The 13,915-nt window shown below is 39.6% G+C and overlaps 1 protein-coding gene across 1 annotated transcript in view; it reads left to right on the top strand.

The window, feature by feature from the left end:
- Window positions 1–9,227, top strand: part of LOC309443402 (netrin-4-like) — a 46,543-nt gene extending 37,316 nt beyond the window's left edge. Inside the window, exons 6-10 of the mRNA XM_082060320.1 lie at window positions 2,836–3,049; window positions 3,833–3,969; window positions 4,933–5,001; window positions 6,124–6,294; window positions 6,920–9,227. Coding sequence (XP_081916446.1) covers window positions 2,836–3,049; window positions 3,833–3,969; window positions 4,933–5,001; window positions 6,124–6,294; window positions 6,920–7,056 — 728 coding nt within the window. The 3' untranslated portion in view covers window positions 7,057–9,227. The remainder of the gene's footprint in view (window positions 1–2,835; window positions 3,050–3,832; window positions 3,970–4,932; window positions 5,002–6,123; window positions 6,295–6,919) is intronic.
- Window positions 9,228–13,915: the final 4,688 nt, after the last annotated feature.

Here is a 13,915-nt window from a genome sequence, read left to right as displayed (position 1 = left end):
GTCATCAACAGCTGCCCCCTTCAGCATGTGACATGTGGGCTCTTATTTTGGGAGTTACCTTAGATGCACAACTGGGATTTTGGCCATAATACTCTGGAAGCCAGACAATGTACACACCCAAGCTGAAATGCTAAATAAACACAGACTGAGTAAAGCGTTTGCAAGCCACTTGTATAACTCATCTGACAGTGTCGTACATTTATTGATTCAGCTTGCCCTCTGATCCACCAGAAGCTGCCCCAGTTTCTAATGGGGGAATATGCCCCACACTTCATTTGGGAATATTAGTTTTCCTGAACTATACCCCCAAAATAGGAAGAAAAAAAAATAAAGGAGAGCACTTTTTTCCTACCTCCTCATCAGCTTCTGCAAATGCTGTCAGTCACTGTCCTGTAATACTTCCCTTAGGGATTGGATTGGAGAAGGTCTCATCTTCCTGACTCAGGATCTAGTCTCGGTGATTAGTCTAAAGATACTGATGATTTACCCATCTGTTACGTGGCCCTAACTGGTGAAACCTGAAAACCAGAAATAAAATGGGAATAAAGATGGGCCCAGAAGTTGCAGAAATAGAAGAAATTTAAGGTGAAAACTCCACAGGTAGATCCTACATACAGAGATATTACAGTGAAATCAGAAGCCTGGATTCAAGCCAACCCAGATGTTGGCAACCTCTTACTTGTGGCTCAGGCCTGTCTGTAGCAAAGGAAGCAGTTGTTTCCCCTCCTTATCCCCAAATCTATGACATCCATTTTTTTTCAGTGATGGAAGGAACTAAGTGTCTTCTTTTTTAGGGTGCTCTAGTCAGCCCTGCAAAAATCTGGGCAAAAATAATTCAGGTTGAGCAGCAACAAATCAGAACTTGCCTTTGAAACTGTCAGTGCTAATGAGTGCTTCATTGTTACACCTGCTCTCCAGAACTGACAGCAAAATCCCTGGGTTTGCTCCCAAAGTCAAGACTGCTTTGTGGCAAACAGGCGAGCCTGCTGCCATCCGCCAACCAGCTCATTGTGTTGAGTACATTGCCCATGACAGCACGCTTATTTTCTGTCCTTAGGCTATTGTGCTAGTGTCCCTTGAAAACAACGGACTGAGATCCATCTACAGCAGAGTGTAATAATATTATTAAAAATATTGGCATAAAGAACACAGGGCATGGTGAAAAAAATATGTAGTAAGCAGATCATAAGAGAAATGCACTTTAAACAAAATCGCTCACTCTTTTTCTCATATGATTTTCAATGGATATTTTATTTTCTTGAGCATCAAATATGAGGTTGCAGATGAAAGTGAATCTGTCCCTGCTACACTTAATACTCTTTATAGTCATATATTTGGAAAATGATGTGTGGAATCAGTGTGTTCATTTGGTCTCTTATCTGTGAGCTCATGAAGAAAAGTAGTTTGATTAGAACCGATGATGGGCAAACTTAAAAAGCTTTGGAGATCATGTTTGGTTCAGATAAGCATCCAAAAGGCTGGCCCCCTGATCCAAGCTATCTAAACACTTTGGGTGTCCAGCATTTAACTGAAAATCTCTGTTAAAGCAGGTCTTAGCCACAAGATTTTTATTTCTGTCCTCTTCCAGATGGATGAAGTAGTGATGCATTTCATTTTTTGTCTCTGCTACAAGCAAAAGCCAGGGCACGCTGCCTTGTTAATATAAAAAAGAGATTACATAGAAAGGCCTGGAGTTCAGCTCAGTTCTCATTTTAATCAAACTTGTTTGAATATCAGAAATGAGTGGGTATGTTTATTGCTTGTACAGGGTGTTTCAAAAAAAACTGACCCAATTTCAAAGCAAAGTGATTTCAAATTGGGTCCATCTTTTTGAAACACCCTGTATTTTACCTCTGTTGGCACAAGGCTTGACCATCTCAGCCTCCAACCCGATGGAGAGGAGTCAACTGTGTTGGATTTGCACCACCCCCTGTATATGACTTTCCACCTCACTCCCTGATGCTGTCACGTGGGGAATGTACCAGTAGTGTGGGATTATGACAATTTCTTTTCTATGAAGGCAGAGTTGCCCACAGGAGCTGTAACTATCTGTTTTACTGACAAGTTGCCTTGAGTTGCCAGCTTGGTGTCAAACTGGCCATAGTGTTTACTAAGATCTAGAATTTTTTTCCTCTTCTTTGCTCATCTCCATTTACATGGAAAATATGTCTAGTGAGTTTAGAGATCTTCTCTCATTCTCACTGCCTTCCTCATAACAAATCTGCTAATGCATTTATACAAAAAATGTCATCAGCTTCCTTACACGCATACCATACTGCATGGGGAGATACATCCCTCAGAACTCACACTGAAGGAAATTTGTGGACTCTTTGGAGGTAGAAATTGAAAATAATGTTTCAGATCATCTGAACCACGTGTTTAAGTCACATGTAGCCCCAGAGGAACCAGTAGGTTTGTGATTTCTGTGTTCATAGGAAAGACAACGTAGGCGATATCTACAATATTTTACCTCACCCATGCTAGTGAATCTTTTTGCAAAACACTAAAAGTGAATCCCCGTTATAAATAAACACACAGTGGAGGCTTCCTGACACCTCTTCAAAATGCTGTATGGTCAAGGTTTGTGCAGTAAAGAAGAACCAGCTTCACACATAAACAGGTCCCAGTTGTACTTGTTTTGCTGTGTTTAATGAGTTAAAAAGAAACAAAAATAATATTGCAAATGTAGGCTGATGATGTGATATTTACCGGTTCTGACTTGAAACTACTGAGCATAAGGAAGAGGGCACGAGTTTATCAGCCTTGCAAAAATGTCTCTTAAGCAGATGGCCCCTGGGCACACAACCCCAGTCACCTCTTACCGTATCTCCGCAGCTTGCGCCTGCCAGCCCGTGGGTTCGGCCAACGCCACGTTCAGCAGAAGCTGGCGATGCCACCCCAAGACAGGATTCTGCTACTGCAAACCAGGTGTGGCCGGGCCCAACTGCGACAGGTGTCTCATGGGCTACTGGGGCTTCGGAGAGAACGGCTGTCGCCCTTGTGACTGTGCCAGAGACTGCGACCAGCGTACTGGAAACTGTTTCAATGGGTAAAGAAGCCCCTCTTCGGGTTCACTTTGAGATGGGTTCTGTGAAATAAAACAAAGATTAACTGAAATACTACAGCAATGGTGGTAATCGGAAGATGCTGGAGGGTGCACAGTTGTTTGAAAAGGTGGCTGTAAGTCACAGAAGGTTTCTTAGATTCCATTTGGTGGCTGGCACATTTTAAGTCCATTGTATTATCCAAGGCGATCTTGAAAAGATGACTTTTTGCAGTAATAACAGGCAACTCCACAACCCCCTGGAAACATGTACAGCATCTTTAAATACACCTGTTTGCCTTGGAAATTGATGGAAGAGTCTGGAGAGCTTTCCTCTCATCTGTGCCCAGGGTAAAAAGAATTACAAGGTTTCTCTCTTGTTTCCAGAGGACAGGCATCTGTACCCCAAAAACACATTAATCAGTATAGAAATGCTATGATTTGCTGGGTGACTGCAGTTTTATGGGTTCTGCAGGTGTCTTCAGTTCCTAGTGACATTAACAAGTTGTCACTAACTTCGAGTTGCTTAATTCAGTAAAAAAAAACAAATGAAAGCAAAAAAGGCCCAATATATAGTTACCTAAAAAAAAGCTAAGTTAGCAGTGGTAAGACCTAAATAAAAGCCTAGATCTTGTGATCTCTCTATATGGCATGAGGTCTTGCACTTATTTGCACTCCCAACCTGAAGAAAGCAAGTTCATCTGGCCGGATACAGCCACGTGCTACAAACACCTGCTGCTCACCCGTCTCGTGTCCTAACCAAGATTTCTGGTTTATCTGTTTCCCCAGCTATGACAACGAGCCGTTCTTTAACATCCCCATTGGGGGACGAATCCCTGACCTTGTGCAAACGCCAACGAACGAGAGCGAAGAGGACTGGAAATGGAATGACCACGAGCAGGGATTTTCTGCACTGAGGCATCCAGGTACAGCCCAGAGTCTGGGAACGCGAGGAACTGCACTCAGTGCCAGTTTTTTCTTGTCTCCACCCTGACTTAAATTCCCTCACTCATCTCTAGTTTGCCCACCCCCCCCATCTCCTGGCAACATCTGCCAATATGAACTACATAGGTTATCACTACACTTTACATTGTTATTTTCTAAACCAAGGGTACTATCCAACTTTGGTTTCGGAAATTCATAAGTCATGAATAAGATCGTGTGGAGAAAATACACTCCTTTTGTTGTCTGAATTATAGTTATAATGCTTATGGTTTTACACAGATACTTCTCAAGCATTCAGTTGCTGTTCAGAACTTCAAATGCTACTTGTGAAACGATCGTGTCATTTATCACTGAAATGTGCTTGTGGAATGCAAGATTTTTATATTCCTCATAGCACAACAGCTCAGGAGAGAAAGTAAAAGTATACTGTACCCAACTAAAGTTACAAAGTAAGTGGGCTTATAGAATGAGGTGGAGCCTATAGTACTAAATAGTTCCTAGTCTTCTTGCCGTATATGAAGATCAACACTTAACAGCATCACTGGCTTTGTAAGACCCAGAGATGATAGTGCCACGTATTGTATATCTTGACTTTTCTGAGATGGATATTACCTTAATATTGCTTAGCTTATGAGATCAAACAAGGGTATTATTACTTACATGATTTACACCTGGATCTGATTATTACAAATCTTTTTATTAGTATCAGTTTATTAACTACAATAGATCCCATGAGTGCTGGATTTTACCTGACAGTACTGACCAGATTTCAGAACAATTATTGCATCATCTAACAAGAAATAGATTTGCAAATAGCTGAGCTCGCTCTCAGATGATGGGACGTATATACATATAACTTTTTAACTGAGTATCATTTGCTTTTCTTTCCTCTCTCATGTCCCGGCTCCTCTCCAACTCTTTGTGTTCTGTGGTTCCCCTGCTAGAAAAGTGTGTGTGCAAAGAAAAGGTGCTTGGAAGTGTCACTGACTTCTGCCAAATGAAATATGCTTATGGTAAGTGGGTAACATCCCCTCAAGGTATGACGATTTCCCAGTGTTCTCTCTATGCATGTTATTAGCTGACAGCTATAAAAAAAAAGACAAGGACTGGCTAAGCCATGAAATAAAAGGTAGGATTTCTGCTGCCTTTTTTTGTGTAGTGATATGTCCGATTTCTGATGAGAACTCAATAGCATTTTTCATGCAAGGCTCTGTGGTGTCTCCTTTCCACCCCATCAGCTTCACTCTTTACAGCAGGAGCACTGGAGTTGTAGCTCAGGGTTGGCCTCTACATCAAGAATAAATGATAAAACCCTAGCATCCAAACTGCCATTGTTTTTGCACTCATTATGCACGTTCAAATGGCCATGCTTGTTTACCAAGAATGCATTTAATATTGTGGTTTATCAACACCGGGTTCATGCCATCGCATGAAACAAGAAAGGAAAGCTCTGGGTTGCAAAGTCTGATGTGCTTGTGTCATGACCCAACAAAGCCTGTTTGTGAGACTGATCTAGATGAGACTACCCTGCCAAAAAGTGATGGGATCCTATTAAATTAAAAGAACAGAAATTTATCACGGCAACCAGATGTTGGGCCACAAAACAAAAATGCTTTTTCTGGTTTGTTGTGCAATCATGGAATTTTAGCCATGTGACTTGTCTGCAGTCTCATGGGAAACGTCTCAGCTTCCTTCCTGCAGCACAGACAGGACAACATTTTTGAGAGGCCGCTATTACAATTCAACACAAGTTTTCGGACTGCAAAATGTAAGGCCTAGAATCAGTGTGCTTAAAATCTGCTGCTGATCTGTTTTTTTCCCACCCTTCCTAGGTATATAAAAAAAGTGCTTTCCTGTGATATCCAGGCATTTGACATCAGCCCATTAAAAAGTAGTTGCTGAATAACATGGTGAAAGGATCTGTTAACTACTTCTATAGAAAAATCAAACTTTTATTCTCCAAATTTATTTAGAAGAACCATGACTGAAGTGGACAAGCATTGGAATACATTTCCTGTTAACTGCCATGTTTCTTCATGTATTCCTTTAAGGTGTTAAAATTCTACCTTTTAGCAGCATAAACCAAAATTAATTTAGAAAGTCATTGTTCTCTATCTGGATATATTTTCTGGCAGTGATAAAAGCAAGAATCCTATCAGCTCATGACAAAGGGACCCATGCAGAAGTTGTTGTGAAAGTGAAGAAGGTCCTGAAATCGGGCAAAGTGAAAATTGCTCGGAGCAACAGAAGCATTTACCCCGAATCTTGGACCAACAGGGGATGTACATGTCCCATTCTCAATCCTGGTAAGGGCAAAATGCTTATCAGGTATTTTCCTTCTCCTGTAAACAGGGCTGAAAATTCATTATGAACATTAGTTATTGCTACTTAACACTTTCCATCAGGTCTTCCTGAGGCAGAGTCCTTTGATCCATGCACACCAAAGAGGGAATTCAATACACAGCTGCACTACAAAACATCTTATCAGAAAAACAAAGTTTTACCAGGAAGCCCAAACGTCCCTCACATCATGCTTTACTTCTTTTTGGAAAAACTAGAAATTATTATGAAAATTTTGGGAAGCGGAGTGAATCTAACTTCTTCTGTGCTTTTGGAATGGTTTCAAATAATGAAAAGTCAGTCTTCTTTCTTCCACTGTAAATTCTACTGCGTTCAATGGTTCGTTCCATCAAAGCCCTAAAGCTGACAATCCGAAGCATACTGGAAAACAACCATGGGTGAGGAGCATAAATGCAAATGAATTTCAAACCAAGTAAAACAGGAAAATCTTTAATAATTAGAAAAATAAACTTCTAAGTAAATAAGCCCCTCTTTTTATAACCAGTTTAAGATTGGTCTCTGAAATAGAGAAATTCTGCATTTAGTTCTATTTTCTTCTATTTATTGACTAATTGATTTTTTTTCCCCTAGGTACTGACTATCTTATAGCAGGCCAGGAGGATTCTAGGACCAGCAAACTCCTTGTGAACATGAACAGCCTGGTGAAACCTTGGAAAGCATATTTGGGAAAACAAGTATCAGATATTCTTCGAACTGGGTGCAAATAATTTCTGCCTCAGAAGTGACAGTGCTGAACTTTGCCTGTTAGTGACACTGCAGTGGAAGGTGTAGTTAGTTTATGCGTTTCCATTCAACATGCTCCTAGCAGAAGCAATGAAAGCAGACTCACCACCCCTTCTCCTTTCACGTGCTTAGACAGGAAACATGGGACATGACTACTTTTTTATGATACAAAATTAGTGCATCATACATAGCTTACAAGTCAGTTCTTAATTTGAGCCTGATTCCGCACACCCAGAGAATCATTTTACAAGGCAAAACTAAAAATATGGATTAGCGTTTCCATACTTCAGGTCAGAGCCTGGTATTAATATGTATAAGCTGCTTACATAATGCATTCATTACTTGGGTGTAGTTTTCTTTGTAAGTGACCACTAGTAGGCAGCAATTTCTTTCAGCTTTACAAGTGGCAAAATACTAAACAAGCATGTCAAATAATACTTATTTAAAAGAGCTCAGATCAATTTACCATCAGACTGCAATGATGCCAACGTAACGGGCTGCTTTCTAGAAGGCAATATTATCCCATTGCTGAACAGAAACAAACTTCTCTTGGGACAAGGTCCTTTATAGCTGTGCATTGCTATCATGAATGCGTAGCGCTGAGGTCTGCTGCAGAAACCACCTTGGCTCAAACTTGATTCCAAATCCAGCCCTCGCTCTCTAAGGTCATTTTGCTCTTTGCTGAAGTACTTCAGTCTGGAACACCACGAAGGTTTCACAGCGATTGCCACTAAAAAGCCTCGATGCTAAGAAAGAGTCAAAACACATAAGGAGCGAGCAGCTGCTCTAATGTTGAGATTGTAAAGCTGCAAAGTTACAAGAGAGAAGCAGAAGGAGGTAAAAGGGTTGGCTGGACTGTGCATTACACAAGGTAGCTATAGTTACTGGGAGAGCAACCAGGCTATTTGAACTGCGCTCAAGACCACTGGCATTTGATGGTAATTACTGCTTTCACTCTGCTTTATTTCTCTTGGTCACACTGCAGTTTAAGACACTGAAGCCAGGCTTCCTTCCCATTGTGCCCAAGGATTAAGTTTCCCTCCACAGAATTACAGGAGTGGTAACATCTGCACTCTAGGTAAAAATAATTCTGTCTTGCAAAAAGTATTCTTTCCAAAGCAATTTTACGCTATAGGTAATTAAAAGGTAGCTACTTAAATAATTGGCTAACACAACATTTTGAGGGAACTGTAGCTTAAGATCTGTGTCCCCTATTTAAGGACTCACAGTCAAACGAAACTGGTTGGAGCACATTCCCTCATCAAATAAAGAAAAATTTATGAGTCTGTCTATTCTTGCAGGGGGTTGCGGAGAAAAAGCATGCACACATGCTACTTTTGCATATTTCTATTCCATGTCTTTAATTTTTTCATGCTCTCAGGAAAGAGGAGATATCTTCATTAACACTGTCTGGCACATGGGGTATCTAGAAAAAACTAACACTAAGGCAGAATGATGGAAGTCCCAGTCTACAACTTAGGCCATCAATTTATTCTCTTTATCACTGGAAGTCTGAAAAACCACCTGCTTTCATTCCATTTATTGCTCTTTTCCTTTTAACCTTATATTGGTTGAACAGCAGAAAAATCCTCAGCTCATTTGGAAATGGATGACAGGCAGATACTTACAAAATAAAAGCCGCACTTTTCTCCCAGCAGTGCATGAACAGTGTTTCTTCCTATACCCTTTTCAGGAAGCTTCCCCCAGTCCCTTGCCATTGCTTTCCCTCTTTCACTTCGTTATTTATTTGTTGTTAACTAAAATGGTATCCCACAAGGTGGCATCTCCAACAAGCCATTTAATTAATGCAATAAAACACTTTTTTAAACCAAGGAATTTGGCTTAATTTGAAATGTCAGCTTACAGAAATTAAGAGCATAGCAACTGCTTGCTTTACTGTCTCCAGAAATCATCTCACAACAAAAAGATTGACTAGTTCTCTTCCAAGTATCAATAAAGATGTGTACATGAATTTACAGTCTGTTCTCAAAGGGCCTCTCAGAATAAATGAAAATCAAGTGTAAATTTAGAACTAAGCTAAGGAACATGCTTTTCAACACAGGCCATTTTACCTGCAGGGGATCTTATTTAATGACAATTATATTCCATTTTGGTTTATAGGCAGTACCATATTAAAGGAAACTCTCATACTCCACTGTTTGTGCCGGATTGGTGATTTTGTGGGGAGGGTAAATAACTGCATGATGCCTTTCTGTGGATGAAAGTTATTTTTAACATGGCCATTTACAAGCATTTCTAGCTACTGCTAGTAGAAATACTATTTGCAACAAGAATATTGATACCCCGGTGCGTTCTCTTGGGGCCTACTGTAATACAGCAATTAGTGACTGACCAAATGCAAACACCATTGTGTGCAAACAAGATAGACATCAATACATCACACATTTCAGATATCTCAAAAGTAAGTGATACACACAAACACTTGAGTAAAGTGTAAAGCAAGTACAGTGGGGAAGCCCAAAAATATTCAGCTAATTTCTTCTCCTTCTAATTCCCCATTCTTTTTGAATCTCTGATTTACTTGCTGGTACCTGCATAGCTAAGTCTACTTCATTTCCCCCCATTAGTTAGAAACATTGCACACTTTGTTCCAACTACTAGCTCGTGTTTAATGGTTTTGCTGTACAGCGTAGCAGGTATTCCACAACCATGGAATTTAATGTGAAAGTGAAAAATGAAAGCATATTAAGGTGAGTAAACACAGCAAGTTGACTTGTTATTGGTGTCACTACTTCTGCTAACCGGGTATCTCCAAGTTCCCAGAGAAGAAAAATAAAAGAACCAAGCTCCCACGTGCAATCTCTTCATTCTGCAGTGCTACAACCCAGGTAGCTTGTCTGAAAATAAGTATATAAACAGAAATAAGCAGCATAGATCAAGTTGGAACAGCAATTGACTAAAGAGGAGATGAGAAAGTTTAAATTGATTACCATGAGACTTTGGAAAGGAAAAAAGTTATTTTCTTGTGCACTGGTACCTGGAATGAAGACAAGCATGACACAGTGCAAGATGACAACTGTCTTCCTAGTAGAAGCTGTTACATATTCTTCAGAAGAAGCAAACAAGGTCATACATAGTAAATGAAAAGAACCACCATAGAAGGTATGGTATTCCTGTACCAAAAGAGTCGGTTTGTAGGCCTGTGTACAATATCGCATACCTTGTGATCCTCTGTGACTGTGTCTTAGGTGGCACAATAATACAAAGAATACTAACATGGAAAAAAGGACACACTTGTCCAATACAGAAGTGGCTGGACAGCTTCTTTTAGCACATCTAAAATGGGGCCAGTCTTTAAATAAAACTGCCGCATGAACAACCCCACAGCACCCAGCTCAACAAGGTGCCTCACAAGCAGTAGCAAGCACATACCACACAGTAGCAATGATGTATCACTTGGGTGAAATAAAAGCATTTACCCACAACAAAAGAAGTCTGTAAAGCTGTGGAAAATTTATAATAGAACAGGTGATAGTCTGAAGCAGAAGCATGTGTAACTTTCCACAGGTAGGAACAAACTCAGGATTGCTGGATGTCCAAGTAGCTCTGCAACAGCTGTGCAGCACGTGTGTCCATGAACACACGATCATTCTGAACCCTCAGAGCATCACAGGAGTTCATTAAATGAACATTTGGAGTGCTGAGCCCTAACTCCAGTGGACTGACAAACTGCTACTAATACTTCCCCAGCTTCTGCTCTTGGCAAGCAGCTAAGAAGGAAAAAACGTATGCACAGCCTTTGTGCATTGCTCTTTGAGAGGGGCTCGCTGCTATAAAGACTAAGTTTTGTCTGTAGCATTTACCGTGTCTCCTAAGTTTTCCATGCTGCTTTATGTAAACATTCTTTGAACTGACATAATTCACATGATGTTCTCCCTCAAGTTCCGGACCCGGAAAAGTTAGCGTGTTATTTGTTATGTGTTGTAGCACTTTATTTTTTTTTTACTTAAAATTTCAATTAAAAATACTCAGACACTTATATTGATATTTTTCGATTGATATATTGATCTACTTTAAAAAAATGTAAACCATGCAATCCTCAAACCACATGCACATGAATTCTTTTTAAGGTAATAAACGACAAACATTCCAAACATCAGGTTCTCGCTTCGACAGTGTTAGGCAAGTGGTGAAAAGCATTTAGCTAATATGGCAACCATGACATGTTACTTTGCTCCTGAGCAACTTACCAAAAACGTACAATTGGTATGAGAAGATGTACAGATTGGAAACAAACCAAGTAGTTAATTTATGTAAATGGTATGTTAATTCAATAACTCATCAAAACCCAATTGTGCAAAATCTTGCATGTAGCTGCTTGCAGGTGCTTAATTCCCATGAGAAATATATGCAGGAAGTTTTACTCGTTTGAGATCTAATGACATGTAAAAAAAAATACTTAACAGGTCCTAAAACTGCTCCTTTACCTGGAGTTGGTTTGTGGGATGCAAAGTATGAAGATAGAAACAGATGACAGGTGGGTGGAAGATGCTTTAGCTACAAATGCTGAGGACTCAGGACTCACACACACAAAAAAACCCTAAAAGATTAACATCTGTTTAAGGCCTTGAGAACTTCATGCTCTAGCTATGAATTCACCACCAAATTAGCTAGTTTGACATTTTAAATAACCGCACACTGACCCACAAACTGTATTAGGTACTATCTTGCACTAGTGGAAAAGAATTATAACCTTGGTGTTACAATAATCACTGCTGCACTTCTCCACTCTTCCTCTGTGGGGTGGCTCATCTCTCAGGTTCTCAGTATCACTAATAAAACATCAGCTCCAGAGGGGTTAACAGCAGTTGAAAACCAATTGCAGGCAGGCTGGTGCTGTTCAACAAAATAAAGTCACATCCAATGAACAGAGCTGATTAAGAATAAATGACAAACTGCTGGTAGCTTCTCTACACTGTCCCACACTAATGCTGCTAGAATTTTAATGAGAAGTAAAACAAGAGTCTAAGAAGCATATAATATCCTTTTTTTCTTCACTAGGAATAAGAAAGTAGGTTCTACCTATTTAGGTGAAAACTTTCCTCAAAGAGATTCATTGACATGTGATCAGATAAGTGCCTTAGATGAACAGGAGACATCGCTGTAAGGTTTAACAAGGACATTCTCAATAAGAACTGCCTAGGATATAGATCTTGTTTCCAACACAGCCCTGCCAGATCCCCAGATCTAATGATCCTTAGAATGAACTGCAAGATAAACATCTCCCTCTAGACACTGTTGTGTATATCATTCTGGCTGCAGGGAAAAAGGGAGGAAAAAAAAAAGGTCATTTTCACACCTGAAACAAGGTCATCTCTCCAGGAAAGTTACTGAACACAAGTTAAAGTTCAGTCTTTGAAATGCAGGTAGGCTGTACTGCAGAGGAAAGCAAAAAAATAGAGTAACTTTTGAACACATTCTGAAAATGCTATTTGTCTAATTTTAACCACTTTTCAATGCTTAACTATGTTTTGTAATATATTTTATGTTAAAACAATCACCTCTAAGAGACAAGTTTTATATGCAATCTTTATCCACATGAGGAGATGAGACACATCCTCCACACATTCAAGTCTAAGTGGATTGCAGGAACAACCCCATCCTAGCAAGCAAGTTATCCCAAGTTATATATTAATTTGTGGCCTACATCATGCAGGGGTTCCAGCCAGCTGATAACAGTTCTACCCGCCTTCAAAACTATGGCTTGTTTCACCACTGCATTAACTCCAGAATTACAAGAGCGTACAACAACTGAATAAGAACGATTAAAACTGGAAAACTGAAGTATAACATAGTAATATTGTACAAGGCAGTATTTTAGGATCAGTGATAAAAGTCTGGAGGATGAATACCATTAAAACCACCTCTTTTTATTCTAAAAACTAAATTAATAAAATCCAATTGGGATTATACCTGCACATAACTGTTCAGGGTAAGTAATTTGTATTAAAAACATTCTATTACATCTACATGTGGCTCATGTCTTGTTAAGAGTCCGTTTGCACTAAACTCTAACAAACATTTAATCACAGTCAGTACATCAGAGATCAACTAAAAGGCATGGAATTAAATGAAGAGCATTTATTCCATAATGAAAGCTTTCTTCCTTCCCATGAATGAAGAGGAGGTGAGGAGAGTGAGAGACACTTGGGGTCTTTTTCTGTAGTCCAAGTTACATCACTTCCACTTTTAAGGGATTATGCAGAACTAAAATGCACTGAAGTGATGACACTTACGCTAGTTTCTAATTTGACAAGGATAGGAGGAAAAAAAAGTGATAATTTCCACAAAGACCTCTTTAGAAATAGAGCTGACTTCCTTTCTCAAAACACTTTAAACACATTACATAGTGTTTTTCCACAGCAAGGCCCTTTCACATATTCCATATTTATAGTGGATCTAGCACAACAGGTTACCAAGCCACAGCTGTCAGAAAGAAGCAACTCCAATCTAAATATACCTTCAAATACGTTAGATTATATGCTGCATGTTCCCTCTGTCGTGTTCAGGTCTTGAACTACTGTTGGACCAGGATTCTTGCATTTTATGTTTTGTACACAAGTGCTATAAATACTGTTACAGAGGATAAATCCAAAACCTGTAGGGAATTGAGGCAACGTGGGAAAGAAAAGAATAGTGGAAAAAAACAGGAGGCAAACCATTCTTAGAACAGAGCACCCCTTCACAAACAGCTCTTGCTTCTTCACAAATAATACACTGGATTTCCATTTGAACAACCAAAAGCTTGGGTGCTTGTGATTTTTTTTTTTTAATTTGGTGCCCAGGGTTTATCTGATTGCCTAAGATTTCATTTTCATGGGT

Source organism: Streptopelia decaocto, assembly GCF_964273445.1.
Source record: "Streptopelia decaocto genome assembly, chromosome: 8".
Taxonomy (NCBI): domain Eukaryota; kingdom Metazoa; phylum Chordata; class Aves; order Columbiformes; family Columbidae; genus Streptopelia; species Streptopelia decaocto.
This window is presented reverse-complemented; position numbering and strand designations above follow the sequence as displayed.